Source organism: Carcharodon carcharias (assembly GCF_017639515.1).
Source record: "Carcharodon carcharias isolate sCarCar2 chromosome 27 unlocalized genomic scaffold, sCarCar2.pri SUPER_27_unloc_1, whole genome shotgun sequence".
NCBI classification, from domain to species: Eukaryota; Metazoa; Chordata; class Chondrichthyes; order Lamniformes; family Lamnidae; genus Carcharodon; species Carcharodon carcharias.
Window position 1 is genome coordinate 2,475,271 of NW_024470624.1, and position 13,639 is coordinate 2,488,909.

Genomic DNA, 13,639 nt, shown 5'->3' on the forward strand with positions numbered 1-13,639 from the left:
CCAGGCGATGGAGCTGAGAGCTGAATTTAACTGTGATTAATGGGGCCTGCGCCCCAGTTGGAAACTGCCATGGGTGTCACACTGACAGAGAGACAGGAAGGTGCTGGAGGACTGACTGGGAAATGGGCCTTCAACCAATCAGGGCCCAGGAGGGGGTGACCGGGGCTGTTGGTGACCCGATCCCCAGGGTTCTGTGCCTTTGTGTCCAAAGTCAGGAGTCACTGGAACGGGGTACAGAGGAGCCGAAGAGAAACCATTTCGGTCTAGAAAATTGTGCTTTTACTCTGGTTGTCTTCAATTGTCAAGTAATTTTATGTTTTTTAACTATGTTTTGTTTCATTAATAAACTTTTATCAGTAAAAGTATTTGATTTCCTGATTAAATTTATTCACCTTAGTGAAGGTGGGTGAGAGGGGTTGGCAGGCTCTTTAACAGAAAGTGAGTCCCTCTAAGGTAATTGACAAAGGAGTCAGAGGGGGAGATGAGGTTTTATTTTTCTGTTGACACACAATGTTCGAAAATGGGGTTCAGGGAATCCATCGTTACTTACTAATTTATCAAAGTACTTTGAGGAAGTAACAAGAAATGTGGGTAAAGGGGAACCTGTAGATGTGGTTTACTTAGATTTCAGATGTCATTTCACAAGGTACCACAGCAAAGGCTACTACACAAAGTAAGAGCTTGTAGTGGAGAGTGTAACATATTCGCACAGATAGAGGATTGGTTAGCTAACAGGGAAACAGAGTAGGCATAAATGGGTCATTTTCACGTTGGTAAGATGTGACAAGTGGAGGGCCACTGGAGATCAGTGCTGGGCACTCAACCATCTACAATCTATATCGATGACTCGGATGATGGGATCGAATGTATGGTGGCTAAATTTGCTGATGAAACACAGATATGTAGGGAAATAATTTGCGAAGAGGGCTTAAGGAATCTGCAAAGGGATATAGATGGTGAACTGGATGGGCAAAAATTTGGCAGATGGAGATGTGGGAAAATGTGAACTTGTCCACTTTGGCAAGAAGAATAAAACAAACAACATATTATTAAAATGGAGATAAATTGCAGAACTCTGAGGCACAGAGGGATCTGGGTGTCCTGGTACAGGAAGCACAAATAATTAGTATTCAGGTACAGCAAGTGATTAGGAAGGCAAATGGCATGTTGGTGTTTATTGCGAGGGGAATGGAATGTAAAAGTAAGGATGTTTTCCTGCAGTTGTACAGGGCCTCGGTGAGACCACATTTTGAGTACTGTGTACAATTTTGGTCTCCTTACTTAAGAAATGACAGAATTGCATTCGAAGAAGTTCAGAAAAGGTTCACTCGCCTGATTCCTGGAATGAGGGGGTTATCCTCTGAGGAAAGGCTGGACAGGTTAGGCCTGTATCCATAGAAAATAGGAGTAGAAGGTCATTCAGTCCTTTGAGCCTGCTCTGCCATTCAACAGGATCATAGCTGATACTCTATCTCAACACCATACTCCCACTCTCTCCCCATACCTCTTGACACCTCTAAACTCCATAAATCTATGTACTTCCTTCTTTAATATGCTGTCACTTGGCCTCCACAGCCTCTGTTGTAGAGAATTCCATATGTTCACCACCCTCTGAGTGAAAAAGTTTCTTCTAATCTCAGTCTTAAATGGTCAACCCCATTGGAGTTCAGAAGAATGACAGGTAATCTCATTGCAACATATAAGATCCTGAAAGGGCTTGAGAGGGTGGATTCTGAAAGGATGTTTCCCCTTGTGGGAAAGACTAGACATAGGGGCCACAGTTTAAAAGTAAAGGGTCTCCCATTTAGGACAGAGATGAGGAGAATTTATTTCTCTGAGGGTTGCCAGTCTGTGGAACTCTTCCCCAGGGAGCGGTGGAGGCCGGGTCAGTGAGTATTTTTAAGGCTGAGTTTGATAGATTCTTGACTGACAAGGGAATGAAAAGGGTTTTGAGGTTGGGAAGGAAAGTGGATTGAGGCCACAAGCAGATCAGCCATAATCTTATTGAATGATGGAGCAGACTCAAGGGGCCGAATGGCCTACTGCTCCTAATTTGTATGTATTAACCCTTTATCCCCCTTTTCCAAACTCTAAAATGATTCACAGTGATAACCCTTATTGGTAACAGTGGTTAGATTTTATTCAGTATAAATAAGACCTGACACATGCTCATGTCTGAGCAGTAGTATCAAAGTGCAGCAGCATTACCATTACACTCTGGGTAGAAGCACCATCTCCACGTAAATGCTCCCTGGTCTGCCCCAGATGCCATGGCACCAGTCAATGCAATATGTAAAACCTCTACAAATCTCTGTGCTCGGGGAATCCCTTCTGATACTTTATTACATCACAAAGTCAATGGAGACTGATTTAACCCAATCATTGCTGAGCTAACATTTGAATGGACCAATTACAAAACCTGTCTTTGAACCATCTGTACCCGCCCAAGCCACATCAAACTCTCAAACAATGGGCTTCCCACGCTCTCCCTGGTACAGGGAGTCAGCATTCCAAACCACAATTTCCCATCCTATCACCTGTCAACCATCCTCACCCAGAGAATAATCACAGCAGGAATTAAAACAGGAGAAGTGTAACAATCAAATTAAAAATCAATGCACAGCCTGTCATTGTTTTTATTTAGTGTTCACTAATTAGCAAGAAAACCCGAAGTAGGGGGTCCCCAGGATTCTTACAGTCCACATCTTGAGGGGGAGGAGAACTCTCTCTCTGACCCCTCACTCAATTTCACTCCGTTATTTTCCAGTTCTGTTCTGGCCCCGCCTGGGGTAACATCTACTTGATCTTTTCTTCTCCTGAAGGAGCACCGTGAGTTCTAGGTTCCTAATACATAAGGACATATGCTTCAAGCAACAGACTGGCCAGTCCAGCAGAAAGAACTTATCCTCAAACTTAAACAACTGTCAGAATGAACATGGTTCAGTCCTGGATGTGATTAACAGCAGCAATAACAGCAGAATCCAGACCCTGTAATCCCCTGTGAACTCGCTGGTGTCTCTGCAGGTGGTTCTGCAGGGTGGATACATCACTAAATCCCTTCGCATACTGTGGGCAAGTGAATGGCCTCTCCCCAGTGCGATCTTGGTTGTGCGTTACCAGTTTGGATGAGTGAGTGAATCCCTTCCCACACTCGGAGCAGGTGAATGGCCTCTGCCCAATGTGAAATAGCTGGTGTGTCTGCAGTATGTTTCACTGAGTGAATCTTTTCCCACACTCAGAACACATATAAGGCCTCTCCCCTGTGTGGACTCGCTATTGCCTCCTGTATGTGTGTACACAAATCCCTTTCGATCAGAGCCTGCATGTACAGAAACCCCCTTCGATCAGAGCCTGCTTGTACACAAACCCCCTTCGATCAGAGCCTGCGTGTACACAAACCCCCTTCGATCAGAGCCTGTGTGTACACAAACCCCCTTCGATCAGAGCCTGTGTGTACACAAACCCCCTTCGATCAGAGCCTGCGTGTACACAAACCCCCTTCGATCAGAGCCTGCGTGTACACAAACCCCCTTCGATCAGAGCCTGCGTGTACACAAACCCCCTTCGATCAGAGCCTGCGTGTACACAAACCCCCTTCGATCAGAGCCTGCGTGTACACAAACCCCCTTCGATCAGAGCCTGTGTGTACACAAACCCCCTTCGATCAGAGCCTGCGTGTACACAAACCCCCTTCGATCAGAGCCTGCGTGTACACAAACCCCCTTCGATCAGAGCCTGCGTGTACACAAACCCCCTTCGATCAGAGCCTGCGTGTACACAAACCCCCTTCGATCAGAGCCTGCGTGTACACAAACCCCCTTCGATCAGAGCCTACGTGTACACAAACCCCTTTCGATCGAAGTGTGTGTGCACCCTGGCCCCTTTTAGCTCAGCGTCACCTTGCTCAGCCCATCCTGCTGCATTCTGGGCAGGTTTGAATTTGAGCATTTCCTGATCTTCAGCCACTATCCTCTGATTCCCAGCTATTTCTATATTTCTAAGTGTGGCTGTTTGTACATTGAGATCCCTAACCTAATTGAGAGTGGTTTATATGTTAAAACCACAGCTTCCTCTCTCTCTTGGACAGGCTCAGTCCCGCCACCTCCTCCCCACACCGTCCCCCCCACCCCACCCCAACCCCCTGGCGTGGTGGATAGAGTGGTTTCTTCAGAAATGTCTTTACCCAGCGAATGGTGAGAATGTGGAACTCGCTACCACAGCGAGTGGTTGAGGTGAACAGCATGAATATATTTAAGGGGAAGCTAGATACATACTAAGGGAGAAAAGAATAGAAGGATATGCTGATGGGGGGAGATGAAGAGGGGTGGGTGGAGGCTCATGTGGAGCATAAATACTGACAGAGACCAATTGAGCCGACTGGCCTGGCCCTGTGCTGTAGACTCAATGGAACTGAGACAAATGTATTTATTTTAGAACAAAAACAAAAATAAAAATACCTGGAAAAACTCAGCAGGTCTGACAGCATCTGCGGAGAGGAGCACAGTTAACGTTTCGAGTCCATATGACTCTTCAACAGAACTAAGGAAAAATAGAACAGAGGTGAAATATAAGCTGGTTTAAGGGGGGGTGGGACAAGTAGAGCCGGATAGAGTGCTAGTGATAGGTGGAGATAACCAAAAGATGTCATAGACAAAAAGGACAACGAGGTGTTGACTGATCTACCTGTAGTGGTAGGAAAAACACTATTATCCAGGATAAAATAAATGTCCTTCATCAGCTTTCGTGGATCATTTCAGTGGAAATGTGCACTCTCAGGCTCAAAGAGCATCAGCCACTGGAAGCAAAGTCGTGAGACCGGCCAGTCCAGCAGAAAGAAACCCTCCGACCCTCCCACTTCACCAAGTGTCAGAATGAACATGGTTCAGTCCTGGATGTGATTAACAGCAGCAATAACAGCAGCATCCAGTCCCTGGAATCACTTCTGAACACACTGGTATCTCAACAGGTGGCATGACAGAGTGAATCCCTTCCCACACTCGGAGCAGGTGAATGGCCTCTCCCCAGTGTGAACTGGCTGGTGTGTCAGCAGGGCGGATAAATCACCAAATCCCTTCCCACACACAGAGCAGATGAATGGCCTCTCCCTGGTGTGACTGCGTCGATGAATTTCCAGCTTTGATGGGAATCTGAATCGCTTCCCACAGTCCCCACATTCCCACTGTTTATCCGTGATGCAGGTGTCCTTGTGTCTCTCCAGGCTCAATGATCAGTTGAACTCTCATCCTCACACAGGACACATGTACAGTCTCTCACTGCTATGAATGCTGCAATGCTTTTTTCAACTGAGTAACTGGTTAAAGCTCCTTCCACAGTCAGTGCACTGGAACACTCTTCACTCGTGTTTGTGCCTGTGCGTGTGTGTGTGTGTGTGTGTCTACCTACTGTTCCAGTCACACTGATCTTTAAAACCTTTCGAAGCAGACAGAATAGGGAAATATTTCTCCCTGATGATATTCAGGTCCCAATATATCAAGTCACTCTGTCAGATTTTGACATGAAATTCGCTTTGGGATTTCTCTCTGCAAATCATCTTCTTCTAATATCCTGTAAAAGGAGTTTACAAATAGCATCACAGTCAGTACAGGATATAAATTCAGAACACACAAGTCTAGTTTCAGTGTATCATTCCTTCCTCTGTCTTTCCCCCAAAGTCTATTCTGGACACAGTCTCTCCCTTCTCACTCAGCTGTACTGAGTGTACACCCTCCCAATTCTCCAGAAGGAGCGATTCATGCTAGTTGACAGATCCATGGTCACTGCTTCATGTCGTGGACACAGACATGAAAATCTTGATACAGGCTGTAAACATGGTGGGAGATTTGAGGATGAACTTTGTTTAGGAAGTGACGAGCCATGACCTGGAACTCGCTGCCTGTGCGGCTGGAGGTAGCAGAGGTGATCAATGATTTCAAATTGAAATTGGATGGGCACTTGAAGGAAATAAACTTGCAGGGGAACAAGCATATAGAGGGGGAATGGGACTGACTGGATTGCTCTACAGAGAGTTGGCATGGACTTGAATTCCAGAATGGTCCCCTTCTGTGCTGTAATGATTCCATGGCAGAAAATCTCTAGCTGCAGTAATCTATACATGGCTAGAAATAATAAAAATGTACTTTAATGCAGAACCATAAATAATATATCTAAAATGTACCATATAACAACATTAGACATATCTCTGTCTCAGATTAATTTACTGTCCCCTTAAATGTCAGCCTGCAGAAACCACCCCTTTAATTGTGAACATTAGGAAAGAGACCATCCTTTTAGCCAGACAAATAAATGTGTCAAGCTGAGGGAGCAAAGGATGTCAATGTCTTTAAGAGAGAGAGAGAGACCTGGGCCAACCTTTCCAGAGTCTGCACCCTCCCTGCATTCACTTCCTTTCCCTTCAGTTCCTGCAAGTCAACAATTTCTCCCCAGAATGAGAAAAGAAATGGAAAGGGGGAGAAAAGAAAGTGTTTTACTCACAGATGTTGGACACAGGACGAAGTCTGTCGAAGGCTCATGAGGACTCGAAACGTCAACTCTTTTCTTCTCCGCCGACGCTGCCAGACCTGCTGAGTTTTTCCAGGTAATTCTGTTTTTGTTACGAAGTTTTAGTCTATGTGAAGCTCAATCTTCATTCACACAAAGCCCGCACTCTGATTGGCTGGAGAACCAGTGTCGTTCAGGTCCTCCAACTAGTCCCATTGGTCAATCCTTCATTATGACGGGAGGGGCGGGCTCTCCCCGCACATACGCAGCTTCCCCTCTCACGAATTCTCCGAGCGGTTTCTCGCTCTGGCCAGAGCCGTCAGCCGGTTGCCTGGAAACCTTGGCTCGAGGAGGGGGAGGGGGAACAATGGGTGGGGGCGGGGATCCCGTGTCTGCGCGTCTGGCCTGCAGACTGGAACCCGAGGACGTCACCGCGGAGCAGACTGATTTCTATTGGCTGATTCAGACAGATTTCCATTGTGGACGTCACAATGCGGAAGTTGGACAATGAGCTTCAGACTGAAACTTCCTCCTGTGTCCAACATCTGTGAGTAAAACACTTTATTTTCTCCCCGTTTCCATTTCTTTTCTCATCCTGGGGGTAAATTGTTGATTTGCAGGAACTGGAGGGAAAGGAAGTGAATCCAGGGAGGGTGCAGACTTTGGAAAGGTTGGCCCAGGTCTCTCTCTGAAAGACATTGACATCCTTTGAATCTAGAAGGATAAATTTTTCTGTGTTCTGTCTGATTCAGAAGGTTCCAAAAATCGGGGGGACTGGAAAAGTCCCGAGACCCACATACTCGAGTGAGAGTGTTTCCAGTGCACTGATTGTGGAAAGAGCTTTCACCAGTTACATAGCCTGAAAAACATCACCATTCACAGTGAGGAGAGATATTATACATGTTCCGTGTGAGAACAAGGCTTCAACTGACTGTCAGACCTGGAGAGACACAAGGACACCCACACCATGGAGAAACCGTGGAAATGTGGGGACTGTGGGAAAGGATTCAAAACCCCATCGAAGCTGGAAATTCATCGGCGCAGTCATACCGGGGAGAGGCTGTTCACCTGCTCTGTGTGTGGTAAGGGATTCACTCAGTTATCCAGCCTTCAGACACACCAGCGAATTCACACCGGGCAGAGGCAGCTCATCTGCTCTGAGTGTGGGAAGGGATTCTGTTCCCCACCAAAGCTGGAAATTCATCGACGCACTCACACAGGGGAGAGACCGTTCACCTGCTCTGACTGTGGAAAGGGATTGTGTTCCCCATCGAAGCTGGAAACTCATCGACGCAGTCACACCGGGGAGAGGCCGTTCATCTGCTGTGTGTGTGGGAAGGGATTCACTCAGTTATCTAGCCTACAGTCACACCAGCAAGCTCGCACCGGGCAGACGCCCTTCAACTGCTCTGACTGTGGGAAGGGATTTTGCCCCCATCAAAACTGGCAACCCATCGGTGCAGTCACACTGGAGAGAGACTGTTCATCTGCTCTGTGTGTGGGAATGAATTCACTCAGTTATCCAGCCTGCAGTCACACCAGCAAGTTCACATTGGGGAGAGGCCGTTCACCTGCTCTGAGTGTGGGAACAGATTCACTCGGTTATCCAACCTGCAGTCGCACCAGCGAGTTCACACCAGGGAGAGGCCGTTCACCTGCTCTGACTGTGGGAAGGGATTCACTCAGTTATCCAACCTGCAGTCACACCAGCGAATTCACACTGGAGAGAGACCGTTCACCTGCTCTGAGTGTGGGAAGGGATTCAGGCAGTCATCAAACCTGCAGAAAAACCAGCGAGTTCACACTGGGGACAGACCCTTCCACTGCTCCGACTGTGGGAAGGGATTCAGTCAGTCATCCCACCTGCAGAAACACCAGTGGGTTCACAAGTGAATTGGGAGGGTCAGAGGGTTTCTTTCTGCTGGACTGGCGGTTGAGAAAGGGGGGAGGGTCCAGTAGAGCAAAAGGGAAAGTCAGGGATTGGTTAGAGGGCAGGCAAGATTAAATAACAAAAATGTCATGAAGCAAAAGGTAAAAGGAGAGGAAATGATTGTAGTAAAGAAACAAAGCATTGGTCCAGAGTAAGTATTAACGGCAGAATAAAGGACAGCTCTGTCTGAAAGCAAAAATCATGAAAACAAGATGCAGACTGGCACTTGGCAAAAAAAGAGCAAAACAGATTGACAGAGTTGACGGTCTCAGTTGATGAACTCAATGTTGAGTCCAGAAGGCTGTAAAGTGCCTCACCAGAGGATGAGGTGCTGTTTGTCCAGCTTGTGTCGGGCTTCTCGGGAACATTGCAGCAGGCCGAGGACAGAAATGTGAGCATGAGAGCAACGTGGTGAATTATAATGGCAGCAACTGGAAGGTCAGGGTCATGCTTGTGGACTGAGTGGAGGTGTTCCACAAAGAGGGCAACGAACAGGGGACAGATGAATTAAAGAGAAACCATTTAGGTTCAGAACATTGTGCACATCCTTTTACTCTGATTGTCTTTGACCCTCAAGTAATTTTCTGTATTTTTTAAACCATGTTCTGTTTCATTAATAAACTTTTATCAGTCCAAATATTTGATTTTTTCTGGGCTTTTCATGATTAGATTTCTGCACTTTAGGGAAAGTGGGTGAGAGGGGTTGGAAGGTTCTCTAACAGAAAGTGAGTCCCTCTAAGGTAATTAACAAAGGAACCAGTGGGGGAGATGAGATTTTATTTTTTGACACAGCGAGTTATTCTGATCTGCCTGAAAGCAGATTCAATGGTATCTTTCCAAAGGGTAAATACTTGAAAGGGCAGAATTAGCAGGGCTGTGGGGAAAGAGCAGTTGGATGAATCGGAGAGTCCTTTCAAAGTGATGGCAGTTGTCCGATGGGCTGAATGGACTCCTGCAGCCTGTGAATGTGAGTCTCCTGCTTTTGTGCAGGTTAAAAGGGACAGATTTCATTTCAGCCTCTTCCCTCTATCTGTATTTAAAGAGATGTTTCTCTTCAGCTCTGAGTGACCAATATAACAATGTCTCCAGTCCTCTGTATATTTAAACATGGAACAAAGCCTTGCATGGCCGATTATAGTCAACAGCCTTCCTGTAGCTCTCTCTGGACGCAGCAAGAAAGTGTTTGACTGCTTAACAATAGCGGCATCCCCTGAAAATAATTCAAACACCACAACATAAACAACCTGCATTTATGTAGCACCTTTAAACATCCCAGGGAGCTTACAGTTGACACTGAGCCACATAAAGAGATATTAGCTCAGATGACCAGTAGCTTGGTAAGAGAGGTAGATTTTAAGGAATGTCCTAAAGGAGTAAAAAAGATCGAGGGGCAGAGAGGTTTAGGGAAGGAATTCCAGAGCGTGGGGCCCAGGCAGCTGAAGACACTGCCCCCAGGGGTTGTGCAGTTGAAACCGGGGATACTGAAGAGGCCAGAATTAGTGGAGCACAGGCATCTCGGAGGGTTGTAGGGATGGAGAAGATTACAGGGATGGGGAGAGTGTGAGACCACGTGGTGATTTGAAAAAAGGAGGCCGTGGAGGGATTTGAAAAGAATCGGCCTGAATTTAGCTTAATTCAAAATCCCATTCACTTTTACAGAGGTAAAATCAGGATCAAGGAGGAGAATTTTAAAATTGAGGCATTGCTTGAGTGGGAGCCAATGTTGGTCAGGGAGCACAGAGGGTGATAGGTGAACGGGACTGAGTGTGAGTTGGGAGACGGGCAGCAGAGTTCCTCTATTGAAGAAAACTGGTCCAGTTCTGTACATTTCCCATCACACCGCTTATGTCTAAGATCGAGCTGACATCATTGGGATTATGCAATCTGCTGATGTCATCACATTCTATTGTGATGATGTCATAAGGTGACATCAGCTTGTTTGTGATTCCACAATCAGCTGACATCAGGCAATAGACTTCATTGGGAGTGTGGGATTAGCTGATGGCTGCACATTGCTTTATCATTGTGCAGTGAGCAGAAACGATCATTTGTAAATAGAATTTTTAACTACATGGATAGAATTGATCTTCGGATCTGGAAAATGATCTGGATCTGGAACATTTAGCATTAAAATAAAAAAAATTGCTAGTACAAATGTATGTGACTTTTTTGATGACAGTTTGTTATCATTGTTTACAATAAATTGTTGTGGAGAAAACTAATCATTATTTCACCCAATCTCCCTATGTTAACAAACGTTTTTAAAAATTTGAGTATTACTGAAAAACGAGACAGGCTGTTGAAGCTTTTTGTCTTGCACTCGTCAGGACAGATGCAAGAATACCAAATGTCAAAGGTAACAACAATTTATACTGACTGAGAAACAGGGTGTTGATTTGTTGGCACACGGGCTCTGATTGGTTGAGGGGTTGCCATAGGAAATGCACGAGGGAACACTTGTACCCCCCAAGCTTTTGTTTAATTGAAAAGGTGAATTGCCTGGACAAAATTCCTTTTGCCTGCAGAGGACCGAGCACTATGAGTGAATACAAAAGATTCCAGGATCTGGATCTGGTCTGCATCTTCACCAAATGTAATAATTTCTTCCTTGGGTCATACCATATTTGTGTAACACACTTGTTCAAGCACATCCAATAGTTTGTGAGATGTGTTACGGACAGACAAACAGGGATGAAAACATGGTCTGTAGCTGCAAAGCAGTAAAAATAAACATTTTTATGAACAGCATCCATCTCCACATTCAACAACCTGCTCTGAAAACTCTGCTCACATTTTGACAGCAGTGACCAATTCCACCCCAGAAGCGGAGACAATCCACAACATTTGAAAACAATCGACATTCGCAATAAAACAAACTACAACAATCGAAAAGAAAAGGTCAATTCTCCCGATCTCCCAATGTGAACGGATCCCTTCAAAAGTTTCAGGATTCGGACCTTCACCAAAAACAAGTCAGTTCTTCTGTGGGCCATAGCCTGTCAGCGTACTGAGTTTTGTTAAAAACCATCCATGAGTGTCTGAGATAAATTGTTTACAGACAAACAGAATAACAGAGATGAAAACATTACCTCCGCCCATCTTCAATAGCAGAGATACTTTCAGTACATTGAGCAGCCCCAATGTCTATTCTCAGCCAGCATTACACAGGGTGAAAAGGGCTGGGTTCTCAGACCAGCAAGTCAAGGCTCCCTCTTTAATGGCCACTTCCCACAATGGATTCAGTGACCTCTGAAGGGAAGCAGCCTCGGTCCACACTGGGAGTTCCTGCCCCCCCAGTCAGCTGGCTTGTGCTGGCTCATGCTGCTGCTGGACGATCTGCCTGTAAGGGTAGGAGGCTGTCAGTTTAAAAAGAAACCTGCATTCATATAGCACCTTTCATCACCTGAGGGCATCTCAATGTGTTTCACTGCCAATGAAGCATTTCACTGTGGAAACGTAGCACTCAATGTGCACAGCAAGATCCCACAGACAACAATGTGATGATGACCAGATCATCTCTTTTTATTGATGTTGATTGAGGGATAAATATCAGGCCCCAGGACACTGGGGGTGAACTTCTCCGCCTCCTGCTCTCCTTCCAATTGTGGCTATTCAGTCTTATACATCCACCTGAGAGGGCAAACGGGGCCCTCGGGTTAATGTCTCATTTGAAAGATGGTCCCTCCGACAGGACAGCTCTCCCTCAGTACTGGCACCGGGAGTGTAGACCCTGGATTATGGGGACTTGAGTCTCTGGAGTGGGGATTCGAACCCCCCACCTCCTGACTCAGAGGCAAGAGTGTTACCCACCGTCATGTCGTGTTGAATAGAATCAGCTAGCACTGAGTCTGTTCCAAGTCCCTTCACCCCGCTGCCATTCTTGCAAATCTCCTCTGCACCCTTTCTAAGAACTTCGCATCTTTCCTAAAATGTGGGGCCCAGATATAGGGTTCCATTCTAGAGGGATAGAATTGAAAAGCAGGGAGGTTATTTTCGACTTGTTTCGAACCGTGGTTAGACTACACTGGGAGTACTGTCAATATTTGTGATCCTCATTTACAAAAAGGAAATAGAGGCACTGGAGAAGGGGCAACAAAGATTCACAAGAATAATACCTGTACTGAGAGCATTTAACCCTCAGGAAAGGGTGGGGCTGCTTTTCTCTAGAAAAGAGAAGACTGAAGGGTGACCTGATGGAAGCCTTTAAGATTATGAAAGGGATCAATAATCCAATAGGGATTTAATGAGAAACCTCTTTACCCAGAGAGTGGTGAGAATGTGGAACTTGCTCCCACAGCGAGTGGTTGAGGTGAATAACATGAATATATTTAAGGGGAAGCTAGATACATACATGAGGGAGAAAGGAATAGAAGGATATGCTGATGGGGGGAGATGAAGAGGGGTGGGTGGAGGTTCATGTGGAGCATAAATACTGACAGAGACCAATTGAGCCGACTGGCCTGGCCCTGTGCTGTAGACTCAATGGAACAGAGACAAATATATTTATTTTAGATCTACCTGTAGTGGTAGGAAAAACACTATTTACTATCCAGGGTAAAACAAATGTCCTTTGTCAGCTTTTGTGGATCATTTCAGTGGAAATGTGCTCTCCCAGGCTCAAAGAGCATCAGCCACTGGAAGCAAAGTCGTGAGACCGGCCAGTCCAGCAGAAAGAAACCCTCCGACACTCCCACTTCACCAAGAGTCAGAATGAACATGGTTCAGTCCTGGATGTGATTAACAGCAGCAATAACAGCAGAATCCAGTCCCTGTAATCACTTGTGAACTCGCTGGTGTCTCAGCAGGTGGGATGGCCAAGTGAATCCCTTCCTACACTCCGAGCAGGTGAATGGTCTTTCCCTGGTGTGAACTCGCTGGTGACTCAACAGGTTGGATGAATCACTGAATCCCTTCCCACAAACAGAGCAAGTCATGGCTTCTGTCTGGTGTGAGCTCACTGGTGTCTCAGAAGGTGGGATGGTCGAGTGAATCCTTTCCCACACTTCGAACAGGTGAATGGCCTCTCACCCGTGTGAACTTGCTGGTGTGTCAGCAGACTGGATAACTGAGTGAATCCCTTCCTACACTCAGAGCAGCTGAATGGCCTCTCTCCAGTGTGAACTCACTGGTATGTAATCAGGCTGGATGACTTAGTGAATCCCTTCCCACACTCAGAGCACATGAATGGCCTCTTCCCGGTATGGATGCGTT

At 46.1% G+C, this 13,639-nt stretch overlaps 1 protein-coding gene across 1 annotated transcript; it reads left to right on the plus strand.

Annotated features, from left to right (window-relative positions):
* Positions 1–6,983: 6,983 nt before the first annotated feature.
* LOC121273692 (oocyte zinc finger protein XlCOF20-like) lies at positions 6,984–12,654 on the plus strand. Its single transcript, XM_041180847.1, has 2 exons — positions 6,984–7,045; positions 7,251–12,654. Exon 2 carries the CDS (start codon positions 7,466–7,468, stop codon positions 8,501–8,503), a length of 1,038 nt encoding a protein of 345 aa, XP_041036781.1. The 5' UTR covers positions 6,984–7,045; positions 7,251–7,465; the 3' UTR covers positions 8,504–12,654.
* Positions 12,655–13,639: the final 985 nt, after the last annotated feature.

Excerpts from the sequence above, each read along its gene's own strand:
- LOC121273692 (XM_041180847.1), top strand. The coding sequence starts at position 7,466 with ATGGAGAAACCGTGGAAATGTGGGGACTGTGGGAAAGGATTCAAAACC.